Source organism: Pipra filicauda, unplaced genomic scaffold (assembly GCF_003945595.2).
Source record: "Pipra filicauda isolate LSUMZ 115617 unplaced genomic scaffold, ASM394559v2 scaffold143_size2779998_pilon, whole genome shotgun sequence".
NCBI classification, from domain to species: domain Eukaryota; kingdom Metazoa; phylum Chordata; class Aves; order Passeriformes; family Pipridae; genus Pipra; species Pipra filicauda.
Window position 1 is genome coordinate 1813570 of NW_024103918.1, and position 27507 is coordinate 1841076.

Consider the following 27507-nt stretch of genomic DNA (forward strand, 5'->3'; position numbering starts at 1 on the left):
GAAGACCCTCAGCCAACTTCCCTAATTGAAAACTGAGAAAGTGTGAAATCCATCTAACTTTCTGTTTCCGCATTCTTATTTCATTGTAGTTCTAAGAAAGCTAGTTTTTGCTGTAAGTTCAGGGAAGCTACATCACACCAACATTAATGTTGGCAAGTCATTCAATCAAAAGGTAGGAAAAGTAACTATATCTGGTCAAAAACACTTCTGAGATAACACAGAGGGCCTGGCTAGTCTGAATGCTGCACGACTCTGGAGAGAGTTCATGCTACTGAAATGTGGCAGTGAACAAGTGCTGGCTCCTCAGGTGTGCTGAGAGGCTTTCTTCTGTGTAAGCAATCATGCAGGGATTAGGCAATGCAGAAGGAGCAGATGTTTTAAAATTTGTACACTAAGCAGAACATCCCTGGTTTGAAGCAGCGGAGAGGGAAGGCATGTTAGAACTGAGCTGGCTGAATTACGGGCATGAGTGTGTTCCAAAACAGTAAGTTCCCACTTGAGTTTCCTGCCCAACATTTTATTTTTGTTTAAATTCAAGTTTTTCAAATTACTTGGGTTTATGACAGTATTACTCACGTATTGAAACCACTAAAGTCGGTATTTCTAACCCAGAATTGATCTGAATCTTTTGTTCTGCGAGAACTTTGGACATTGTTATTTTACGGTTAGGTACATTTTGAAATGTTGACATTTTCTGTCAGATGAAAACTCTGTTTCTATGTAGCTCTAATGAGCAAGTTTTCCCATCTTGTAGTAGCTCTGTTGGAATGTTGTGCCCTTAGCATGCAGGGCAGGGGATGCTCCCTCAGTGGGAAGTTATTTGCTACCCTCTGTCCTGCCTTCATCACATGTATGGCCCTGTTCATTTTATACTGAAAATTATTCAAACTGCACTGTGAAGACAGAGTAAATTATTTCCTTACAATTTTTTCATGACTTATCATAGCATCTTAGTTCCTTACAAATGTTAATTAAATGAACATCACAGAGCTCTTGTGATGAGTTTATTCGCATTTTATGTATAGGAAGTGAAATAAGAAGATTAAAGGCAATTTATGTAACTGGAAAAATGGGCAAGCTTTCAGGCATATACTAACACAGGCTGTTTTATCTACCTGTATCAGGCAGTCTAAGGAAAAAGAGAACACTTCCTCCTACAAATGTGGTTTCACTTACATCTTTATGTAATGACAGTAACAGTAGTAATGCTGTTACAAATATGAAAGTCAGAAATTATGAAACGTTGACCAACTTTTGCTGCCTGGTGTGAGAAACCTGAAATCCAATTTTTTTATCAAAGTGTTTTTTAAGGACAAGGTGTTTTCCAAGTATCTCTCTCACTGGTCTCATTTGCAGCTGCATCTACTTGTCTTCTTTGCTGATATGAATACAGGTGTCCTGAGGTGTGTGTCTGGAAAATGAGAGCAGTGTAGCTGGCTGGGAAAGTTCTGATTTATGTGATCTGCCCTATATCACATTGGAGTTCAATGGCCATTTACCATAGATGGCTTCAGTTCTCTCAAACATGAACTTGTCTTTCGCTTCTCCGCTTTCTTACCTCCTTTATTTCATACCTTCCAATTTCTCTAATGGTGAGAGCAGGGGTATTAATGACTTGGATCAATAGAAAATTTACTTTGTCCTGGAATGTGGTTATCCCCAGCACCAAGTGAGCCACCAGCCTTCAAATGTCTGTGCTGCTGTAAGGCTGGAGGATTGAAGATGAAGAGTAAGGAAATGATGTACCCATCAGAAATGGCAAGTCATAGAAAAATCAACAATCAGAAACTCCCCAGAATTTTCACTAACCTTTTCTAATAGACAGCAGCTTTTTTTTCACAAAACCTTTAAATCCCCCAAGTGCTCTTTTTTTAAATATCTCTGTCAAGTCAAAGCCCTTGAAGCCAAACCAAAGGAGGAGCAGGTGAAATTGAGAAGCTAATGACAAATACTTTTGGCAGATAGACATTGTCAGGGAGGTTGCACAATCCCAGATTTATCGGGGCATTTAGTGGAGGCACATTAGACTGGAGCACTAGCACATTAAAAAAACATTTTTCAAGAGGTGTAATTAAATTGTAGGAAAGTTTCTCCTTTTTTGAGAGGTAGCACTTATGGTTAGATAAATATGGTGGACTTCCATGGTAGGTATTTCTTACTACATACATGCAATTAAAAATGGAAATTTTGCACCTTGTGGACATACAGGGTTTTGCCTTGAGAACCACTGGAGTCAACTCAACTGTATCCAGCTGGGCTCCTCAAGGATAGACTAGAGAGAAGCTGCTTGTTGGTAAAACGTGCACAAGATTGTACATTCATCCCAGGTCTTTGGAATTTTTGCAGACTACAATAGACGCGGTTTTTGAACAGCAACCAAGTACTGTCTTACTAAGCTCTCTTGTTTTAATGTGTGCTGAGCGAGAGTGCTTCACCTGACTATGTTCATCCAAAAATCTTTTGGTAGAATTAAAAATTATGGCCTAAGAAGTTGAATGTAGCATGTGAATGTATAATTATGTTAATCTTGATTAATCCTGCATGATAATTAGCAGCGTAGCCAGTTTGCAAGATAAGAGATATTTTTGTGGATGCCTGCAAGAATTTCAGTCTTCCATCCCGCCTGGCCAAGTGTGGTGGCAGTAAGTTAAAGTTTTCCATTTTGCTGTGATCAAACATCACAATCTTTCTGGCTGTGTTCCTCAGAGAGAGACTCACCAGCACACTGCATTTACTCTGCTAATCAAGAGACAGGGAAAGAGAGAAGAGGCAGCCCAACTCAGAGAAAATCTGCTGAGGACTGAAATACATCCCACAGTCTGAGCAGTAAGTTGCTGATCCTACATTAGGCTAAGCCACATAATTTTCCTCTTTCCATCCTGATATATTGAAACTAAGTCCAAAAGCCTGGGCAGTAAAGATCCCAGACTGTCATTTGTGTCCAGAGTCATACTGGATTTGAACACTGCCAGGTCTAGACTATGTTCAGAAGCAGGACCTGTGAGGTACAAAGTCAGCACATGTTCCCCAAGGAGTTGTTTGTTTCTCCTTTCAATTTAGAGCCTGAAATGCCATTTGTTTAATGCTGCTGTTTAAATAATGATTTATAAGCCTCCAAGCCAGCCACGGTAGAGTTTAATTACTGCTGTAATTTATGGATGCCACTGGCTACATAAACACTGCTGTAAATATAAAGGATGTCTCACACAAATTTTACTCTGATACTTATTTGATACCATTCATTTTCTTTTCCTTACATATCTTCTGTGTGTGAGTTGACGCCACTTCACTCAGCAACCCAGGTCATTCTGATTCACTTTGCCAGGAGTGCTTTGGGCTGAGAAATGAAAAGATCAGATGTCTGTTTTTCTTACAAAGTATTTTAATTAAAAATTGAGTTTCCTTGAGCTTGGATGCAAACATCTGCATCAAGTGGCCCATTAAAAGGGTTATTTGTATTTGGGCTTTTTTTGGTTATCTATTTGTTTTACTAGTTAATCATCTCCTTTATCCAATTCATTTTACCTTTGTGCACACAGTAAGCAAGCAAACAAGAGACAGGAATAAATCATGCACTGTCACAGAGCCCAGCCATTCCCCGGGCTACAGCTTTGCTATTTGTGTTCTCTAACCTATACAAGGAGCATGTATATATGCATCTAATGCAAATCTGAGCTAATTCAAGCCCCATCTCCACAGAGATGAGTGAGCATGCAAATCTGCTGCTTTGTTCTGGAGGAATAGCTCCTGGAATTGCTTGATTTCTAGTTGCAACTGACATCTTTTAAATACTACTGTCAGTTGACTTCAGGAGATTTGTGCTCCTGGGCTGCAACAAAGACACCTGGGAAGACAGTAGGTTCTCTTGAATGCCTTGGTTTCATTATAATTAGTGTTAATGCAGTCATGTGCTTTGAAAACCGAGTGCCTTTAAAAAGTTATAATGAACTGAGTGAACAGAACAACTCCATTGCTAACAACAGCCACTCCTCCGAATCTCTGTGTGACTCTGCAGCTGCTGGTATAAAACATGGACATTGCTGAAAAGATTGCAGATAAACTGAGTGGGACATGAGAGCTGGTAATAAACATCAGGTTCAAAACCATCTGTGGGATAACTCAGAGAGACAGGAGTACTTCTGAATTTGAGTAGAACTTAACAGATTTTTAGGAGCATCATGATGTTGCTAACCTCATGGAAGTGCTCTGGGAGGTCTCTTAGCTTTTCTTTAGGTGGTGCTTCCAACAACACAGTGTTGTACAGGTTCATTGCACACCCGTCACCTACTGAGTTACCAGAGTCACTTCTTAGGGGTTTCTAGCGTCCATTTGCACACTGACCTGAGCCCACTCTGTGGGACTTGTGGCATGTGAAGAGCTTTGTACCTCACATAGGGGAGGCTCTCAGACCTGTCTCTGAGAGCGCATTTTTGTAAGAAGAACAGCAAAACCAAGGAAGATACCATCTCATTGCCTTAAACCCTCACCAAGGAGCGCACAGAAATTGCCAGCAGCCAGCTCCAAGTTGCTTGGTCTATTTGTTCTGCAAAGCTCTCCTCTGTAGTCATGCCTTGACCCTGACTGAAATACAAGGGCATTGTGCAGCCAGTATGTGGCAAGCCAGAATTGCTCAAAGGCAGGCAAAAAAATTGAGCTGACAATAACACAGAGCACCCTTTTCAGGAGCTGTGGTCCTTTATTAAAAAGGTTTGGCACGTATTCCCCCCACTCCTGAATTGATTTGCGCCATAAAATAAGCTTGAAGAGAAATAGTGGTTGTTTTCGTTCATGCTTCATTAATTTCTAGTTTTGGCAGGCAATAATAAATAAAAGTATCAAGTGCACATCTAATTGAATCGCCAGTGATTCCCAACTCCCTGTAGTACCAGAGAACATGATGTAGTTTAGTGAGCATGGATGAGTTAGGCAAACAATGGCTCACTTTGCCCAGAGGCTTTGGTTTAATCTTGTGCATTTACCCATTTAAGATGAGACAGGGCAGTTGTTGCTGCAATGGGGAATTGACAGCACAGATCTCTTCATATTTATGGGCTTACCCTCTAGTAGTGACTGGAAACACATCTTTGCAGAGTCAGGAAGGTGTCAGGAAATTGCATCTACACCAGATTTTTGTGGAAGGAACTCTGGCATTTCTCAAGCTTAGCCTCCTCCATGCATTCTGGCTGCAGGGTGTTGCTGAACTAATTCCTGTCTCCTAATCTAGACCATGTGCCTCTTAAAAAAAATTTAAATTGAAAAAAAAAGGCCTTGTCCTAAGTGTCCTTGATCACAAAGAAAGAACTTGGGATGAGAGAATTCCTATCGTAAGGAAGATGACACCTGTTGGGCTACATGATCTCTGACTTCTCAGCTGCCAAGGGAATCAAGTGCCTCCAGAAAAGAATGGTGTTACAGGACAATTACTCAGAATCATTTCTGAATGGATGATACTGACCTCTGATTGTAGTAGTCAGTGACCTCATTTCATGAGAAATGGCTCCTTTGCACATTGCTGGCTGCCTTTTGCTGCTTAGCACATGTAAAATGAACTGGTGATTTTTGTATCTTGGTAGATGTAGTCTTTTGTGGCTCCCTGACACACAGGGAATGCAGGATGCAGGAGCAGGAGTAGGTATAGAAGAGAAATAAAACTACGAGTAGAGATCAGACTGTTTTCTTTCCTGCAGAGAGAATATGACAACATGATATATCCGAAGGAAAGGTAATGCATGTTGCCAGGAGAGCACAATGAAAGCTTGTGTTCTTTTCAAACCCTGTAGCCATATTATTCCTGAGATAGGCAGAGAGGATATCAGTCTTCAGGACTGCCAGTGTACCAGTAGACAACACACACATAATTAAAAACCTATCATGTGTTTTGTTGTTCTTGAGAAGCACCACAGAGCAGGCTGCAGGATTTCAACCCTTTAGAGGTCAGAGATGTCTTCCATGTTATAGAGTCAGAAAGGCCTGGGGAACCGAAATGCTCTGTTAGGTGGACCATTATACAATTGACGAGATTAAACAGGTCAAACAAAACAATTGTCAAGTAATTATTGTATTGAGGAGATTTTACAAGGTGTTCTTCCCTTCAGTGCTATGCAGGATCCTATGACCTGTTGGTAGAGAGGAAGGCAATTTGATAATCTGAAGTAGTTGTGGGTTAATTTTTTTTCCTTGTTTGTTTTTCTCTAGGATCGTCTTCTCTCTCAAAAATGGCTCTCGAGGGCTCCTTCAGCTGCTGGAATGGAACAGAGATCAGGCTGGGGCAGGTGTGTGACTTCAACAGGGACTGCGCCGAGGGAGAAGATGAGGGAGATACATGCAGTGAGTAAATCCAAACACCCAGGTTCTATCATCCTTTTCCAAAAGCATTGATTGCTTTGAATTTTAATGCCTGAGACTTTAGCACTAACAGATTCATTTGGTACTATCAAAAGACCCGTTTCCTCCATAACACATGCAATTTCTCTGGATATCTGCCTGGAGTGGACCATTTGATATGTTTCTGTACTTGCCTACATTAGTTCTGCAGCAGGTTCTTAACATGCTCTCGGTGCTTCGTCTCTTCCAAGGTCCTGATCAAAAATGCAAAGGAAGCATAGCCTGAATAGCTAGATGCCTTACAGAATTATGAAATGTGTCGTTGGTTAGAGCCTTTAATCAAAATGTAGCAGAGCATGTGGCAGAAGGGAGAGGAAGGAGAAAACTTCTAAGATGAAAAATGAGTAGAGCCAGTAGCTTGTCTTTGACCAACTCCTGTGTCTTTGTATTCCTCTGGTTTTCTACCCTTTCTTCAACAGCCAGTAGTCTAATAAAATACAGCAGAAGATAGATAGCAGCCTGAGTTTTCTGAAAACTTTCTGTGCCTAAGTACTTTCTAAAATGTGCTGTGGAACTTTAGGACCTTCCTTTAACTATCTTGAAGATACCTTACCTCTTTTTCTATAAATTCTACCTCTCCAGCGTCTTCCCCTTTGCCACTCTACAAATAGGAGTGGTGGATTGTCAGTTGTATGGTTGTCTACAGGGCACTCAAGAAAAATAAATGTTGGGAGTCCATCATTTAAAGTGTATGTGTCACAGCTGATCTAGCCTATGGGCTGTTGACAATAGAACTCCATTGATTTGGTATGCAAAAAAATGTGTTCCCTGATGAAAATACCGGTATCAGCAAAAGCCTTTGGAATAGAAGAGACAGATGTTCTCAGTTTAGCTTTCATATGTGGCAACTAGAACAGGGGAGAATCTGTATAAGGTAATTCAAACAATCTGAGTTGATATAGGTGATTGTCTAGACTAACACACCTTTGCTATTCCTAGCAAAAACTTAAGGTAAGAGTGACACACAACTTCCAGCAGATTTCACTTCTCTGCTGCTAATAAAGAAATAAAGTAACAGACTTTATTGGTGTGGAGAACATTTTTCTGACCTAGGATCATCTAGTAAACTAGTTAAAAGCTTGACATTATATGCTTCTCCATCATATTAGGCATTGTTACATTTTGAAATTATGTTCATTAATGACACACTCAGTGAACATTAAATTCACAGGAACAGTGTCAGCACTGTGGACTTGCAGCTCCTTAGAACCAATAATGCTTCATATTAGTGATATTGAAACCTTATTTTCACCTAAAAGCTTTAAAACAGAGCTCTAAAACCTCATAATGGTATTTCTATTGTGTTCCACTCGATAATTTAAAAAAAAGTTAGTAGCTTATTATAACCAGTAGGTTGAATGCATTTTCATTTAATTGGAAATAGGGGAACATTATCATCAACCGTATGTTCAGATACACTGTTGTGTCTGTGTGCAGTAAATGATTCTGCCTTGTGAAGGTAATCCTGTCTATACCAGTGGGAGCAGAGTTCACAAGGTGGAGTTGTGCCAATCAGGGGTGTAAACTGAATACCACCATGGGATGGGGCAGGCCTGGAGGAACACGCTTCCCTGTTACTTTGAAACACTGGCTGCACCTGTGGCTGGTGTGTTGCCCATATTCAGGCCACATTCAGGTATCAGGAGGCTGGCTCTGCTTTTACCTCTTAGCCCTGTACCCCATGATGAGTCCAATTGGTAAAGCGGCCAACCCTTGCCTGGCATGTCTTATCCACAGGGTTTACTTTCGTTGCCTTCCCTCCATGCACTATTCATCTATGGCTTCATCCATCTAGTGCTTCATTCCCATGAAGCACTACAGCACTTACAGTTGTGTCGGCAAAAGAATGTACAGAGAATGTCAATGAGAAAATGTAAAAAGCAGAAGATATTTAGCCGACTGTTTAGCAGAGCATCACTCCCTGGCTTGTCACCTAAAAATCCACTGCGCAGGCTGGAAGGGTTAATGACCTTTCCCAAATCTTCGCTCGCGAAGACTGGCCATTACAGTACTCCCTGGCTTGAGGAGAAGACCTCATGTCTTGTATTCAGCCACAGTTATTGGAAATGTGAGTTTCTACTCCCAGCCAAAAGGTCCTAAAACCACCACCTTCCATTCAGGCAACAAAAAAGAGTGGCTTGCCTGAGCAAGTGCTTGAGTTGGGGATATGTCTGTTCATTCACTTACAAGCGTGCTCAGTTCTACGACTGCTTTCTCTGCTTTTGCCTCTTTACTATATTGAATATTGTTGGCATAAGGCTTCTTACACAAAACACAGAAGTGATTTAATATTTTAGTTGTCAGTTATATCTGCATGGCAGCCTAACACAAAACATATGCCATCTTTCAACATTTTAGTTGTCATTTTGCTCCTGAGCAACACAGATGTTTTCATCAGCTTTTTACAAGTGTGGTAAAAAGTGATTCAGATTTTTCAAGCAGAGAAGGGGGTTTCCCAAGTGGTTCTGCTTACACAAAAGAGCTGTCAGAAAAAGATGTAGTTATGCTCAAAACTGAGGGGAGAGCTTTTAAAATTACCATTAACCAAAGGCTTCTTTCTTTGAGCTTCAGGGAGATGTTTGGGGGTTTTTGCCTTTCACAGTCTTTTAGCTGTGCAGGTACTGATTGATTTTATTATTATTTAGGGTTTTTTTCCTACTCATTTGATTTTTGTTCCTTTCTTAGTTGAATAAAAAAATCTCCCTAAAGCCTGCTGTTTGTTAACATCTCTTTACTTATTAATGGCCAATGAAATGTCATGGTGCTTGTTCTGCATTGCAACCAATTAGTCTGTGTAGAGAGTGTAAAATCAGAGAGGGATGACCCCTAGAGAAAAGCATGTTGCTGTTTGAGTCATAATCAGACATTCTTGCAGGAGTAAAAGACAGCTTCAAAGAGGGAGTTGTGGAATTAGATGCCAAACTGTGTGTGTGTGTGTTGACTTAGGATCAGATGTACAGGGTTAACAGACTGATGGAAGTGCCACACTAGAAATTACTTTGTAAAGCATACTTTGCAGACACACATTAAGTCTTCAGATAGCAGTAGTCTTATGTCTTTGCTGGTAAATTCATGCTTTTATGTGTTACAGCAATTACACATGCACCATAACAGATTTCGACTCTAGGTTTCCTCTGAATTGATAAGCTGACAGATTCTTCCATAAAAGTACTTTTTTTTAATAGTGCCATAACTTGAGTTAGGTGTCTCCAAAGGAGAACATTGAACAAAGAAATTATACCCTTACAATCTGAATTTCTCACCTCTCATGTGACTGTTTGGACCAGTAGTTCCCCATATGAGGACTGGGGAGGTCTTCCCATTCTTCACTGTGTCTCTTCACTGCCTCAAGGTGGGATGTTTCTTATTTCTAATGTTGCAGCTTCTCTAATGAACATAGCTTCCTTATTTTCTGTCTTGAACTGGCTCTGGGGTCTTCTCTTACTTGACTAGGTGGAAAGGTCAGCATACCCAGTGAAAGTTCACAGCTTGTGCCCAACACTTCAGCAAACGTAGTGTGCTATTAATGCTAAACAAGAAGTTCTATATAAGTAGTATACCAAATCACTCAACATATGGATGTGGCTTACTGCAAAACATATGGATGTGGCTTACTGCAAAAAAAACCCAAAAACCCCTACTTCCTCTTATTGTAGTAATGACATTATATACCTGGTATGGTACAAGACAGAGATGAAAACCCAAATTATTTACTAATACAGATTGGCAGAACGTTACAGAAAGTGTGAATTTGTTTTAATAGTTTTATACTTCTCTTTTTGGTTCAATAATCTTTTGTTGCAGCGCAGCAAGTCTGGGCAAAAATTAAAATTTTACTGGAAAAAAAAGGTGCATATAATTTTGACTAGTCCAAAATTGTTTTACTTTCTGTCACAAATTCATGAAAAAATTTCATCTTGGGAAAATATTGGTTAATCAGTCCGAGCATGTTAGGGAAGTATTGGATATATTTAAAAAATACCATGAAATTTAAAAGAATGGATGTGCCCATAGTATATTTATTATCTAGAGACCCAGAACTTAGAGGATTGACTCAGGATACAACTAACCCAGGACTGATTCTTTCTTCTGCTTAAGTGAATTTAAATCCATAGTTCCTATTTCTGTGAGAGTTTCCAAGATTGTGGTCTGGAGTTCTGGTCTAGTTCAGAAGAAAATGGTTATTCAAGTCTCTCCTGAGATTGCTCTTTTACAAATTTTACATAGAGTAGAGAGTGAAAGTAATGTCCTCCATCTTTCAAATAAATCTCATAATCACTGGGTTATAGGATAATTTTCACTCTTTGCCTCATTAAGTATTTAAGGATGTTAAACACCATACCAGGTGAGATAAGGAAGACTAGTGTGTGATTCCTGAAAGGATTGACTCAGGCTGTGCTGTGTGGTTGGAGGAGTACATGCACACATCTGCCAAAAAAACAGATGGCAGCTACAATAAGAACCTATAAAGCTTGAATTTGTGATAACATGGACAAGTGACCAAAAAAAAGCGTAGATAATCAATTCTACACAGGCCAGTTTACTTTCCAGGTAAAAATGCACAAAGAAACCACTGGATTCATTTACATCCAGATACAGCCCAGCAAAGTCTCCTTGAAAGCAAAATGATGAAGTGTCAACCTGTTGCCATGCTACGCTCTCTTAAAGTTCCTGTCTTGCATACACTGATCCTTCTGCTTCTTTCTTGATCAAAAGCTTTACTTATAGCAACAAATTATTACCTCTGGAAGTTCTGAATTCAGCAAAGCCATCTGGCATTTAAAGATAACTCTTTGTCAACTGTTGAAAAATATTTCCTTTTTTTATGCTTCATTTCTGGTAGAATTTGGCTGGCCAGCTTTGCTAGCATAAAAGCAATCACTGAAACAAAATCATGTTTAAGATTCATGTGGTTCTTTAAATTGTTTGAGTAGCTGATCTATTTGGCTTCTGAGATTTCCTCCTTAGTAAAGGTCCATATGTACAGAGTACTCTTTTATGCTTTTCCTCTTTATCACATCAGTCTGGAATTTCACCTAAGGTTTAAACTGTAGTATCTGGTTGATTTACATCTAGTTTTGAATCAGGAGCCTGCTCTATCTGCTTAATAAGTTATTCCAGTTGCTAATTTTTCTTGCTATTAATGGATGAAAAATCCGAGTTAAACAAAAAGAACTTGAACTTAATTAGATTTCGCTTGAAAAGTATTTCATTCTGAGGAGTTGAAAATACTTGGTTAGGAACAAGTTTAACACTTGACAGCTTTTCTCTGCTTCATCACTCAAACAAAAGGAGAGACTCTTATATTCTCCAGTACTTCAATTTCACTGGGCTGCTCTGTTCTCCATCCCATACCTACAAGCTGCATTTTAATCTTACTAAGGTCTAAATCTGAGGTTTCTGTCACTAATGATGATATCCAATATGGCAAGTTTCAATAGGAGTAACTCCTGCTGCCTCCTTTACTTAATTTCCAATAAAGTCAGATTAGCTTCCCCTCATCAGTGTGGTGTCTGTGCTAATGTGAGCTTCAATCACAAACATTCCTGAAATTGAGAAGTACAGGTCAACAGAGAAGTGCTAGCCAAAGAGGTCTTTGTGGAGTAGCAACACATGGAATCATAGATGCTGTCTGTACATTCAAAGTAAGAAAGAGCAGCAGAGAAAATTCATCCAGGGCACAGGACATCTGAAAACTCATAAAAAATTAATTTGTGGAAGGGGATTGAAATATTCTGTGAAAGTAATAGCTTCTTATTTATGCCCTTACTTGTTCATCGGCAGTGAGCTTTTCCTGGCCTCCAGGCAGGGATTGCTACTCAGATGACTCCTCCTGCTGCTCTGACTTGTTTACATCATCCTAGATAGCAAATGGCCATGACATGAATTCAGTTGGACACTGAGCCAAGCTGTTTCAGTAGGAATTCAGGGCACATTATAATTTGTCATTTTCTCTGTATCCCAGCCTCAGGCTGCACAGTGAAATATAATGAAGATCTATAGAGGGGTAAAACACTAGGAAGTAACTCTCTGCTTAAGAGCTTTACATTTAAAGACAAGACTGAATGAATCTGGAGATTTTTAAAAGGAAAAAGTTGAAAAAGCCTGAACTTCAGTGCAGGTTCTAAAACTTTTCATAACAGATTTTAATGCTTGCAGATAATAACACTAAAATATGGCTCTTGCCTCAGCGTCGGGTTCCAGGTTCAAAATCGGCCCTCCTAAAAAGCTACAGATAGAGGATTTGTTTCAGTTTCCTCTCTGCCAAGTGGATTGTTTTTCAGGCTCCTAGAAAAACAAATATTTCTGGTCTAGATGCTGCAGCTGTGGTGTTCCCCGGTTGTTTTCTCTGGGTACACCAAGAAGCACATACATGTGCCACTGGCCGTGGCTTTTGAGGTGTGTGAGTCAAAGCTGAGGCCCTGAGAGCAGGTATTTAATTGACCTGAAATCTCAACTGCAGGGATCTGCTGATACTTAAACATTTTGAACGATCCAGAGCTTGAATACTGGTGCCTCAGTGTCTGACAGCCACTTTATAGATATAAAATTTCAGGGGAAAAAAAAATTTAATAATCATAACAAAATATGTGTTCAGGAGACTCCACTTCTCACAGAGGGGCTAATGAAGATAGCAGTATCCCCTGACTAGCAGATTCTCTTAGATTAGGAATTTGTAGTCTATACTCCATCTTGTAGGTGAATAAATTTTTACTCTGATTTTATCAAGCAGAAAAAAACAGGAAAAAAAGGAAAGGAAAAGCAAATGTCCTGGGTATGTATCTGCACATGAAATTTCATTTTTTTCTTGCAGTTTTAAACAGATTCCTTGTATCATTTTCTTTTCTTGGGGCAAAAGGAGCAATATGTGCACCCTTTGTAAGAAGAACCTGCAAGTGGAGGTAGAGAAACATACCTTCTGCTTTGAATGAGATTACTATTGCTTTAAAACTGGTTAATATCAAGGCAAAAACCTAGTGGAGCTCTGTTGTTTGGAGCTGGGAACTTGAAACCAATGACAGAATGAGTGGACTTCGAAGCCTGAAAGTATGGCTTAAAATAAACTATCCTCTTTTCAGCCATTCATCTGACAAAAGAGTTTCACAGGTGAAAAAACTGAGATACAAAAGGATTCAGTGTTTTACCTGAGGCCACATCAGTGCTCACAGAGAGGAGAGGTCACGTTGCTGAGCTGGGATGAGTAGAAATCTAGACTGTAAGGGAAGGAATCTTTTTAGGAATTTATCCCTCTGCACGATTTCCTGCTGTGGGGCTGCAGAAGCAGGGAAGTCATCTCCAAGATGTAACCTTGAGTGGGCTTATACCTGTGGAGCTGAGAGGCCAGATATGTAGGAGACCCCATAGTGTAATACTGAGATGTGTCCTCTCACTCGGGTTATTCAGTGTGGGGAGAGTCAGTCACAGCCTGGGGGTGGTTTCCCACTGCACCACCCTCCCCATGGTCAGGCATGTGCGTGACTCCACACAGGAGGACTGGATAGCTGGGGGGTGCCCACATTCCCTGGGCAAACCAGGCCAGAATAGTCACTGCAGCTTCTCTTCGTGCCCTGGAGACTCCTCCTCAGCTCACCTGGGTTCTTCTGTATGTGTCTCTTTCCCTCTTGCAGGAAAGCTTCCCTCTGGCTTTTACTGTTCATTTGAAGAAGGGGACTGTGGCTGGATGCCAGGCTCCTCTGCATCCCATCCTTCTCCATGGCGGATTGGAAGCCCGGAACACAACCGTTTTCCTTCAATAGAAGGTATGTGATAGTAAATAGTAAGTGTAGAACATAAAGAGTAGAGAGAAAAAAGATGCACAAATGGTGAGGAGAGGGAATAAAACACAAGGCAGATTTTCCTGTGCACTTATATATTTGGCCTTCAGTGAAACAAAAACAAACCCCATCTTTCTAGTCTGAGTGCTTTGAGCAAAAGACTATCCAGCTCCCTTTTTGTCTTGAGGGTATAGAGTAGTACCTCAGTTGCCACCCCTGACACCAGATACAGATCTTGCCCCTTTCTAAATAACTTCATACTAAATGTTCATCTGCATGACCCTTCTCCATACTGATCTGATTTTTCCTTTCTGATTTTCCTTTTTACTTTCTCCATTTCTCTCTACTGCTGCTATTTTCCCCTGCTCTCATCCAAATTTTTCTTCTCTTTGCTTCATGATCCCCTGAGTTGCACTTTTATGGATAATTAATTCTCCTACCTAAATGCCAGTCATTTCTAATCCTTCTCATGCAAAGCATTGAAGGTTTATACTTTGGGCACTGAACTACTGCTGGCTGAGTTTTGGCAAACACACTACCTGCCAGGATAAGGTTTTTTCTAATGCAATAATGTAAATCATTACAGACATTTATTGCTGAGGTACTGAGCATCTAAAGGGATACAATAATAACAGGAAATTAATGATATATAATCCCAACATCATTTTGAAAAGGTATATCCAGAGTTAAACATGAAGAGTAAGATTCTCTACTTTTGTGTGAACTGTGCAGCTGTTCTGATTTATGGCATGTGATGGTTTAGCCCTTGGTAATAATAGACCACAGAGTGACAGAAACACAGGTAAACAAGGCCAAGAGCCAGAATGATGGTACTGATGGGGAGCTGGCAAATGCTGTTGCTTCTGTGATATTTCTGTGCTGCAGAATGAAAGACCAAATAACTGGACTCTGAGTAATGTTACATCCTGAGCTAGAGGGCAGAGCTGAAATAGGGCAAAACCACACCCTTTCATGCAAAGCTGCCAATGGAAAACCCTAGTGTTGCTACTGGCCTTGTTCCCCTTGTTTACAGCAAATTATTAAAGTAGCAAAGAGGTGTCCAGCTGCATTAATCTTAGTCTGATGGTATTTTGCCATAGCTGTATTGTTGTTTGGTTTTGGTTAAGATAAATACTTCTCTTCTAAGTTACTTTTTGTTCATAGAAGATATACTCTATTAATCACCTTTGCAAGGAGAATGAATCTGAAGGCAGGGAGCAACAGAAGAGAGCTGTAGGGGAAAGGTAGACGTACTCCTTAAATGTGGTTCCTGAATATGGTTTTCAGGTAGGTGAAGCTGCATCCCTAAGAAATTGAAAAAGCCTTCTGCTCCCTGGCATTCTGTTGTAGTAGGAGCCAGCTAACATAGGTTTTGGGGAGATTTCACAAACCCTGAAACCTCAGAAGGTGAGCGCTGCAGTTTGACCTTCTTCTCTTTTATCAGGTTGTGCACTCCTCCTTAACACCAGCAAAGCACCAGCAGTAGCAAAGACTGTCATGACCAGCACTGCATTTCCAGCTCCTTTGAGGAACTCCCCCTGTGAGGTAAGTCATAATGTTTTCTTTTCTTTTGCACTTTACAGAGCTTTTTTGTGTGTTTGACTCAGGTTTTCAAATATAGGTACTAGGTCAGTAGCACAGCAGCCACTTTCTCTGGTGGCTTTTCTATACAATATACTTATTTATGCCCTCTGTGCGGGAGAAAGATATGTTTATCTGCTTGAATGGCACAAAATGTGCTCTTATTACGTGCTGTCCTCACTGTATGGCCTCACATGATGTATTGCAATCTTCATAATTAGGTGTATATGCTGTAAGAGTACGGCAGACAGCACTACATAAACACAGAGGAAGAAGTGCATGAACAAGCATTATATTTGCAAGATCCAAGAAAGAATAGGCTTCAGGACTGCCCCTGAGCCATCCAGAAAATGCAGTGCATGCTTCCTCTAGGTCAGCTGGGATTTGAGCTGGCAGGTCTTCATCCTTCTGCACTTCAAAGCTACTGATCCTCGTGTAGGCCTTGTTCATAAGGAGTGCTGAAGCTAGCAACAGCAGAGATAAATTCATGTAGAATGTAACCATTCTGCTCGTATTCAAGCAGAAAAGCTATTGACAGTCATAAGACATCAACTTAAGCAAGTATATCAAGGCTTGCCAGGCAACCTTGCACATGGTTGTAATTTCTGAGTCAGTTGTACTTAACCCCTAAACTGCAGTTTACAGAAAGATGACCTGTCTGCATCCTTTTACTCTGCCTGTAGCTTCACAGATTATATTATCGCTGATAGGATTTATTTATGAGTTATGACCCATGGCTAGTGACTTGGAGCATTTCACATCTTGCATAGTCACCCTGAAATGTCACATAAGCTCCTGGATCCTGAAGCAGAGGAATTTGAGAAAATTAATCCTAAACAAAGCACAGTTTGTTGTTTGTTGGTTGAGCACTGAACAGACAAAAGAATTAGATTTTCCCCATTCCAATGGTCTTAAAATACACAAAGGACAAGAGGGGATGCATTAGAAAGTCCTCTGGAATACACAGAAGAAGCTGTTTCTTTGTCTTAAAGTTTGGTTTGGTTCACTTCTGTTGGATATCTCAGTTCATACAGCAAAGCGCCTCTGTTTTTGCTCTCTTGATATATTCACATTCTCCTTCTTTGAAATATATTCTACCTTGTTATTCCCCCCGTCTGTGACAAAAACGTATGCAGGTTCTGAATATTTTAAGACCTTGCTCTGCCACGGACCAGCAAGAGCAAGTGTTTTTCATAATGCACCTGACACAGGAATCACAGTGAATTATTTCCCAGTATCTGTGTATTTTTTTCTTGTGTATACAACACTGCAAATAATTAAACTTGCCGTCAGGGGAGAAGCTGCCATGTATTTCATCTGCTCACATGCCATCCCACCTCCGTCACTCCCCTTGGCTCTTAAAAGGCATCCGGACGCATCCAGCGTTGCAGCTGTCGGTAATAAAGAGTGAAGGAGTTTTGGCAAGGATTTTGTTTCTTGCCTTTTCATATAGTGTAAAAGCTTCTCTTCCCAGTGGGTCCCTGGTGGCTTCAAATTCTATTTTACTGGAACAATCTGTCGATGCACAGAATAATTTAATTCCACTTTTCAGCACAAAGCGGGAGGAGAAAGGAGATATGCCCCCCTGCGTGCTTATTCCTCCAATAGGTGCCAACAGACTTCCTAATAGTGAAATTATACTCAGAAAGGAGGTTGTGAAAATACTGTAATGCCACCGTGCATTTATTCACCCTCAATCACTTCCCAATTGAACTGGCTCAAGTTCAGACACGAAAAGATGAGTTTTCTTTTACCTGTCACTGCTGACAGCTCCACCTGGAGTGTCACAACCAGGACAGATTCTCTGGCAATTGAAATCCCACAGACAAAACTCACTCAGAATTCATGCTGCAAAGGGATCTCAGTAAGTGTGTGTGACTTAGACCCATTTATTCTTCCACCATCAGATCAAGCCACAAACCTGCCCTCCCTCTTGTATTTGATCCAGCTCTTGTGACCATTTAGATATCTGCTTGCTCCCCTTGTGTGTTCATTTACATAGTGGCTTGTTCTGACAGATGCATCCACTACCCCAGAGAGGTTAGTCTCAGGTACACATAATGTTAATGATGGAGGTTGTCCTTAAGCCTGTCACTTAACATCTCCTCCTTGTGTGCAGTGTCTACCCCAATATAAACATACCCAGCTCAGCTGAAGTCCTGAGGGTGAGACTGAGTGTTTTTCCCTGCCTGCTCGGGTCTCTTGCCTCTCTGGGTACGAGGAGCTTCCCCCTGCTCTGTGCATGGGACTTTATCAAATACCATGTGCTGCACAGCCTGAGAGCAACAAGGAGGCCAGCAGACGTCCCCACTTTTTTTATCTTGACTTCCCTCTCTTCTATCCCTGCTACATGGAAGCTATGGCACACTACTAGGCCTGCTGTTTACTGAAGCTACTATTTTTTTCCCTTTATCCCCTAATTTTCTTTTCTTTTATCCAGTCAAGTTAGACCAATTACGTCCAAAACAGCAGATGCTGACACTCTGCTTTTTATCCTCAGATGTTCATAGGAAAATTATTTCAGCCTCAGCATGAGGAGCTCTACCTGTCACAGTGCTGTTTACCAAGCTGGAGGATTCTGGGTTTTGGCCAGAATGCCCATGCTACCAGGGCTCAATACTGATAAGGAAACAGTCAAGCAGTCCACACTGGGTTCCAGCCACAAAGAGTTTGCTAATGCTTCAAGCTTGGGGGTTTTTTCCCTCAGCCTGGCTGTTTAATCTTCCACTGTTATAGACTGGCAAAGGAAATGACTGAAAAAATAACTACTGGAGACTTGTGGGGTGCCGTGGTCTAAACACCTTCCCTGCTGAGGTTCTGGGCAGCTGCTTGCAGCGGCGTGGATGCCAGCACTTGGAGACACCAGACCTGGATGATCTTTGGCATGTGTATTGCCACTGAGTGCAGGACTAGCGTGATCCTCCATCTTTGTGTTCTCTCCAGCTTGAGGTCGGTCACCAGGAGCGTGCTTGGCTGCCTGTCCTTTCCATGCCCTGCAGGAGGCTCCCTGTTAACTCAGGAAGGGAAAAGTCAGCCTGACCTACTCTGTACTGCCCCACATGCATCAAAAGATGGGAAAAGGATAAAAATGCATGCAGGAGATACCATAATAAACACAGCCTGCACTTTCCCACACATGTTTGAGATTGGCCCGAATGTGCCTTGCACTTTGTGTACAGCTTTGTGTACAGCCTTACACTTTGCTACTGTTTGTTTTGAGCAGCCTTATGTTTTCATTTTCTTTGTTCTTCAGTGCTTTTGGCAGGTCAAAGCGGTTAGTTTGTGATGCTGCCCTTTGTTCTTGGTTCAGTTAGTTTTTCTCTTTCTCTTTGTTGTTTTATTAAATCTTGGCTGGAGTATCCTGGCTTCAAAGAATCTCTTCTTGTTTGCAGTCCAGACAGCCTTTGTTATCTTTTTCGTGTTGCACATTCAGTAGAGTCCTTTGCCTGTTGACCCCTTTAACTGTGTTTTAAAACCCAATTTATATGGAAGAGGGAAACTGTGGCACTTCCACTAACTCTTGGGTGAATGCAGGAAGTGGTGTGCATAATCCGTGAAGAGATGCTCCATTACTCTGAAGTAGCCAGAAAAGGGAGAGGCAACAAAAAGCTCAGGAAATGCTTCTGGAACCAAACTGAGTCACAGTAATCAAGAGTGAAAATCTTTTAACCCACATATAAAAGTTCATTGGAAGCAAAGCACATGTAATTGAGCATAGGAATGCACATAAAGTGCAAAGAATTAAGCGAAATAGTGGCCTGATTTAAAGGCAGAGTTTATAGAGCTCAAGCAATAAAGCACAGAATTATTTGCCCCTTCTGTTCACACTGTGAATGCCCTCCTCCGGGTGGGAATTAGTTGGCCTGCACAAGGCTGACAGGGCAAAGAGGATCATGGAGCAGTTACACATCTCCTCATTTTGAAGAAGAAATCCATATGCATATCATTAGTAGCAGTACTGGTCTCTGGGAATCTAGGAAACCACTTTGCAATTAAATCCAAGGGAAGTGCTGTCATCTCAGACACCACCATGGCAAAACTAAATTGCTTTGCCGTGGTTGATAGCCCCTAGGTGTGCATAGTTTCCAGACTGTAATGGCCACCTACTTCTCAGCACTTTGCAAAGATTCAGAGAGCTGACAAAACTGTTGCAGGTGTCCAGGGAGCGCTCACCTTTGTGTGGAAGCTGGAGGCTCAATTCTGGCTCCGCACGTCTAGACAACAAGGCAATCCCACCTCCCTCACTCCCAGTATTATTGCTGTACAGCTGCAGTCACATATGTTGACTTGCTTTTCATTCAATTTTTTAGAGATGTTACCCATCTGCATCCTCATCCTTGAAGGATGTTGTGGTACCTGTAGATCCTAAGAGTCATACCTGTGTCTTCCCAAAGATGCAAGACCAGCTACAGAACTACTGCATTCTGTGAGGCTTGGTACAGGGTGCCTTGCATCTGTGCTGCAAGGTTTCATTTTTTGATGGGTTGTTACTACTCCTGTTTGAAAGTCAGTGGAGAAACACGAGCAGTCTGGAGACTGATTTTTAGAAAGGCTGTGCTTTGTGCAGCACAAGGGAATCTGTGGCAGAATCTTAGTGCCATACCTGAGAAGTAAAAGCCATGCATGCAGCTTAATGTGGGCTATTGTAGAGAAGGACAGTAACAGCAGAGGTGGTGCTGCCTGCATAGTGATGAATTTGAAATTAGCCTTGAATGTTATCACATCCATCTCCACAGAATAAGGTGACTCTTTGCAGGAGAGACTGCATTGTGATTTGGAACTAGATTATTTCATTTTTCTGTTAGGTCCTGGGTCAAATATTTTAAAGGGTATAGTTGTGCTGGAAAACAATGAAAAACAGGTTACTGTGATAGTAAATGTGCTTTGTGCTTTTGGCTGTGTTTAAAATAATGGAAATATTTTTCTGATGCTATTTTGACATTTCAACTAGCTGTTTCTTGAAAGTCTGTTTCTTTCATTATATTATGTTAGTACAAAACTGAGACAGATTTCTTTAAACCCTGAAATTACTTTTTGCATGTAAACATACTCTCTCTAGAAAATAAATATAACAGGTTGATGTAAAGAGTAAAGTTTGCTCTCTCATTCAGGTTTACAGATATAAGAATGTTTTCATCCTCTGTGGTTATTAATTCAGTTCTCTTTTCTATGCAGAAGCTTTGTATTTTTTTAAAGCATGTAAGTCAATGATATAAATCATTCCTTGAGTGCATTCTGAGCCCCATGCTGACACCTGCAGAGTGTGTCTCCTTTTCTCCTCTATTCCTTGAGCTTTAAATAACTAAGAAGGGTACATGGTTATAACATTGACTCTGACCATTTAAGAGCATGAAAAATGCAATAAAGATATGCCTCTAGCACAGCCTTTCATGTGTTTTATTTGGCAGAATGTTGTTAGCATCCTTTTTTATTTTAAAGTGTTGTTTTTAAAATCTGTACAGCTTATTCACTGTTATGTGTCTTCTCTTGCTTCCTTTGCCACTTGTCTTCTGTGTCATTGGTTCAGAGGATCTATACCAACTAAAATTTCTTGAAGACCTGGTCACTCCACAGTACTCTGACAGGAAAATTCTGAGCACTTTCTCTTTCTTTCTCTATTGTTGTTGTTTTTATTTTTCTGTTTGTCTGTTTTCTGAAATCAAGTAAGAAATAATGTGAGAATAAATATCAGGAGAATCTGTTCATATAAAATACAAGCTTCTCTTGCCTACCTAAATATTTTAAAACTACAGATCAGATAACTTAATTATAATTTTATCCTTTACAGGAGGTTTTTACTTGCACACCTGAGTCCTAAGCTAAAGCAGAAGTATCAGCAGACTACAGAAGAATCTGATTATGCACAGTTGTAGATCTGGCCAAACCCTGGAACAAGACCTTTTGGTCCTCTTTATTATTCATTAGAGTCCAAATCTGAATTGCTGAACAGTACTAATAGATGTCTTGCTTGTACTATTGTGTGTAACCATTTCTCATTTCTAGTAAGAAAAGAAATATCGTCAGTGTGATAAACTTCACATGTCAAACACAGCTCATATTCATGTACAAAGCTTACTGAGACTTGGCAAAGTTGTTTGCAGCTATTGTCTAATTCTGTGTAAATCATATTCCAACTTGCAGCTTCAGTTTCTCTTCAACAATGAGATGTTTTCCAAGCTTCTTTAATGCCTTACATTTACTGGGTCAGTGCATTCACATCTGAAAACAATTTCTGCTCTTTCCCATCGCATGAAGAAGATGCAAGACGAGAGTAACGATTTTCAGGAGAATAAATGTCTGCATTTCAAGAAGCTACAGTCCCTTGTCCAGCAAATTTTGAGCAATTCCTTTGAGAAAGTATCATGGAGGGGGAGCAAGGACTGGGGGCAAGAGAACTAAGTAATGTGCAGTCTCACAAGATGAAAGACCGTGTTGTGTTGAGGTGTGGGTAGCCAGATAGCCACAGTGAGATCCAACTACTGTAGTTCCTTGGGAGAAGACTGCCTGTGGACTCTTCTCTGTCTTCTTAAAAATACCTTCCTCCAAGCCCTGTTTGAAGTATGTTCTTCTTTTCCCCTTTCTTTGTTTACTAACTTTTCCTGCCAGGTAGGACTGTAATACTAATAGTCAGGGTCATTGCCACTCGGAAAGGTCGGAAAAAGAAGCAACTCTCCAGGGTGTCACTGCGGAATGTTTTATTTATGCTGCTCTGAGTGCGTGTCATTGGTCCTCAGTCAGACATCCCAGAGTTAGTTTATGCTGGAATGTTTCTAGCCATTAAAGTAGACTCGTAGGTGTCAGCAGGCCTGAACTTCACACAGAAGGTTCTTGGTATTTTATTTCTTTTTTTTGCATAGGGAAGTAAAATGCAAGTTTCAGTTCTCAAGTGGTCTTGAAATTATGGAGCTTGTGCTAGAAAATCTACGTTCCTTGTTTTTCTTCACCTGCCAAGCCCTGTTGATATTGATAAGGATTAGTTTTTTTGTTTTTTCTTTCTGGGATGAGTTGAGTCTCCTGTTTGTCAGTTCAGAAATTCCACCAACTCAGAGGCTAAGGGGATTCTCAGAAGGCAGCTTTCCAGATGGTGTTTGCAGTACAATGCATGTAGCCATCTGACCCGAGTTTTGCCTCAATATGCTGTGTATTTGCCATGGGCTTTCTCTCCCTTTAATTTTCCCCAGATCAGTTTAGAGCATTTCATTTACTGAGTCAGTGGGTTTGCATATGAACAGCTGATCAATGGCTCTGGTGGGTTCTAAAGCCAGAAAGCAAGGTGCCATTAAGCCACTGTCTACTTTCCATGCTTAATTAATTTCTTAGTGATGTTTCTAGTTTCTCAATATTTTGCTGCTAGTTTAACACAGAGGGAGATGTTTGATGCATAATGTTAGGGGTATTCCACCAACAGCCCAGATTTAGATTTTTCCAAATGTGCCACTGCTCTACTTGCAGGATGCACTGTGTGTGTAGTACCATCTGCCATCATTGATGCTGTATTCTGTAAAATGAATGCCAGCCCAATTCGGAAGTCTTTACTGTGGTATCCAGCTCATCATCTGCTCTGGTTCACTTCAGCAGGTGTGAAAAGACCTGGACTGCCCTGCTGTGGAGCTTAGAAACCATGGAAATCACAGCCAAAAATGCCCATTTGGACACAGTGCCAGTCGATTCACTCAGAGCCAGTTCATTAGAGTTTGCATATTGCACTTTGCCAATGAGCTGAACTCCCACATCTATTGCCAGCTACTTCTTTCCTTCAAACAGCTGACATGTGTGCAAAGGCATTCATTCCAATTCATCAATTGCTTCAGCTTTTGCTCTAGTGTTACATTTACAGCTATCAAATGCTCGCTCTTTCCTCACTTCTGACCGTGTAGATGCTGCCTGTTACTGTCTGGCAGGTCTCCAGAAGAGACAGAGGTCTGAAAGCTGCTGCCTAGTAGGAGCTTCAGGGCTTTACCTCTCAAATTTTGAACTATCAAAATGGCACAGTGAAGTTGCTCCAACTCACCTGTATTAAAAATTTCACATACTGTGTTACACAGTGGAGTTAGCATTGGAGTCCTAAAAGTACTTCACATGTGGACTCTCAGTAAGAGGAGTTGCCTTCCCTGGTATAGTTTGAGGTTTTTAAATTTCCACTGGCATTCCAAAGTTATTCAAACAAAAAGTTTAGTCCTGATCAGTTTTCTTGAAGGGAATTACTTTAGTGGATCTGAAAGGTATTTCAGTAATACATAAGGGAGAGCAATTTTCAATTTATTTTCAGTAGCCTCACTTCATAGGCACTCGAAAATATAGAATACTCAAAAAGTTCTTTCATCTTGATTGTCACCTGTTAGGAGTAGCCATGCAGGTACCAAGTTTGAAGGCGTCAGCCTCCTATACCATGAACATTTGTCAGCAGCCTCTTCTACCAGCGTTGTTTCCAGTGAACCAGTTAGTGGGTATGAGCTCAGCCCTCCTCAGCTGCCTCCTTGGCCATCACTTTGTGTTGTATCAGAAAGGGTTCCTGACCATCCTGCTGGACTCTGCTTTTTCTCTCTGGTGTCTGCAAGGTGAAAATCCTCACATTTAATGCTATATTTTCCACTGTCTAACATCATGGATATAGACATGGGACTCTGTGAGTCCTTTTCCAGACTTGAGGTGAGAGTGAGCTGGTACTCAGACTTGACCAGTGTCCAGACTTGACCTGAAGTGCTGTGGTCTGGAAGGTGCCTGTGATGATTTGCCAGTCAAAACCTTACTCATCAATAATGTAACAAAATGAATTCACAGACCCAAAGTAGCATATCTGTTTGTACATTTATCAGTGCTTGGGTCACACAGTACAACGGACCCAGGAGTGATTCCGGGCAAGTGCAGTGATTTTTGGACTGGAGAGAGAGAGAAGAGCCACACCTAGATTTTTTCAATCTCTGTCATATTTTTACAGTGTAAAGTCAGGGCTTTCTTTGTAGCTTTGGAGACAGGCAGATGAACTGAAGTGTTTCCCTAAATTCAGTACTAACAATTAATATAATGTATATCCAGAATTTTGTTCCAGCCATCCCGATATTGTGAGCATAAATTAGGAATAATACCAATGCTTCTGCCCTTTTGACCCCTAAATCTTGTTTGGCTGCCAGGACAAACTTACACTATGAGATAGGAATAGCAAGCAAAATTTAGTAGTTGCATTTTATGCTGAGAAGTGGATATGAATGTTCTGTACTATAAAGCAAGAAAGTCGGTAATTTTATCAGGTGTTCCTGTGTAAAAGCCTAATTCCTAACCTCCTGACTTTGGTGCTGGCTTTGAAGTGCTTAAAAATAGAGGGCTATTTTTTAATATGCATGGATCCTAGATACTGTGCTAGACACTTTCTTGTGTCCAAAACATCCGTCGTTAATGTAGATTTAATAAACTCGTTCTGTCAGCGTTCTCACCTCTACTGGTTATTGAGATGAGACTCGGCTCTTGTATGTAATATATATGTATATATATATTTTACATACGGTCTTTATCAACAAAGGGCTATTTCCTCTTCTTCTTCTCAAGAAATTTAGAAGATTTATTAGTATATATTCATATACTATGGATTGTGGAACTAGTCTGATGTGGAAGGAATTGTTTTTCTCTTTATATAATGAGGGAGAGAAAGTCATAAAATGAGAAAACTACATAAAATAATTTTACATACAGGGATAAATGCATAAAAATGGATTCAATTACATTATCATAACAGAAATGTTAGAAAAATGGTTCCCCAAAGTATTTTAATTAATAAGAAAAAACCCGAATTATTGCTGAACTTTAATTGGAAAGTCAGTAGAAACTTCGATAGAAAGTAAAAACTGATTTTTTATAAGGGTGTCTGGGGGATGAGGACGTGATTATTAGTGATGCCTGCTTATTGCAGCTCTTCTCCCTGTGTTTTTTGTTGTTGCTGTTGCAATATAAAGGTTTATTGCTGAAAATTTCATTAGTTTTAACTTGAATCTCTTAGGTGGTATCTTAGGGGAGTGTAGTCTTCGTATTGCAGACAACAGAGGTATGAGCTTATCCCTTTAAAATTAGACACGTATGTGAAAGCTCAACTTCACAAAAAAAGAGGCCAGTAGTTCTAATGTTCAATAGCATATACTGAGTATTACAGGCTTCCACATCTGTGGAGTTTTCTAAAAGGATTACATGAAAATGAGTGAGGGAGAATCGAATTAAAGAAGAATTGAGAATTTTGTTAACTTTCAAATAGTGTTTGTGATGGTTAATCTCATGTGTTCTGTTTCTTCTAGCTACGAATGTCATGGCTCATCCATGGTGTCTTGCTGGGAAATATATCCCTGGTGCTGGTCGAGAACAAGACAGGAAAGGAACAGAGCTGGACGTTCTGGCATTCCGATAACAGCGAAGGTTTGGGAATATGGCAGCAGACGATCTTACCTCTCCCAGAAATACCGGATAGGTATGGGTCTTCTCTCATTCTCCTTGGTGATCAGACATTTCATCACTAGCTACCTGGCAATGAAAACAGCCAACATAGCTCCTGGAAGCTGTTCCCTCAGGGAGAATCGCTTTGTCCCCGTGAGGTATCTTCTGTTAGATGCGGGGAATGAGAATACTGAGTATTTTGAGCAAAGCACACAATTTTACAACTCCTGAATTGAAGTCTTGGTTCACAATGGGTCAATTATTAGCCTACAGCAAGGCACTTAAACTCTTGTGTCTGCATTTCAGTGACTGGAAACCATTCACTTTGCTTACTGTTCTGTGTTGCATGTTTGATCCGCTTACGTGGTTTGGTAGAGTTGGATGTGAGCTCCACAGCTGATTTTTTTTTTTCTGGGTATCAAGCCCTCAGCGTTCAATGGTCTAGATCTGAGGATGAAAGAGGTGGGAGGAGAACCTGCTGTAAAATCTGACAAGGATCCATCTAAACACCTTTATGTTAGCTGTAGCTATCACCTTAATAAAGAGCTGTCTCAGTTACGGCTATATTCTGTCTTTAAGCATAAAGTTTATCTGGCAGCACATGCTTAATCTGGTAGCATATGCTTATTTAGAGTGTTGGTTTAGCTGTTTCTTACAAGTCAGCTTTAAGGGAATGTTCTTGTTAATTGTTTACTTTCTGTGTGTGCTCTGGCTTATACTGTTTCTAGAGAAGACACAGACATACTTCACCTCCAGCTGCCCTGGCCCTTAGGCTGCAAGATGCCTCTACAGTCTGTGTCATGAGCACTGGTGTCCTTTGTCTTTTTGGGAATCCATGCCCTAGAAATAATGCATTTCATTAAGGCATAGTTTGCCTCTTAAGAACTTTGAACAAACATGGTATGAATATGTCTTTTATCTTACTGGCTCTCGGGGATGCACGTAGGCTGCAAATACAACAAGGACACTGCCAATGCTTCGGTCCTGAATGTATAATTAATATGTGTGCGTCAAAGATTTAAAAAATACCAGCATTAGGCTTATTGTGCAGTCACTGCTGAAGCACCATTTGTAAAAATACCTGGTTGCTTCATTCCCTTCAGCTGTGTTTCCTTTGAAGAATGGTATATTTTGCCATTATTATTTATGTGATTTATTTTCTAATGTTGCCAGGGGAATGTTTTGTACCTGAATTATTCTGTACCCTTGTACTATTGCTTTCCTTTAAATTCTCTCTGGTTGCACAATCGGGCAGAGAATACTTTGATCTTAGGAGCCGGGCTAGCAGTGGTTCATGTGGAATCACAGATTCAGCTGATAACACATGCTGACTATTATGTATAAGATGATG

The 27507-nt window shown here is 40.6% G+C and overlaps 1 protein-coding gene across 1 annotated transcript in view; it reads left to right on the forward strand.

The window, feature by feature from the left end:
• Positions 1–27507, forward strand: part of ALK (ALK receptor tyrosine kinase) — a 307386-nt gene that overhangs the window by 223546 nt on the left and 56333 nt on the right. Inside the window, 4 exon segments of the mRNA XM_027713024.2 lie at positions 6196–6327; positions 14013–14144; positions 15604–15704; positions 26021–26190. Coding sequence (XP_027568825.2) covers positions 6196–6327; positions 14013–14144; positions 15604–15704; positions 26021–26190 — 535 coding nt within the window.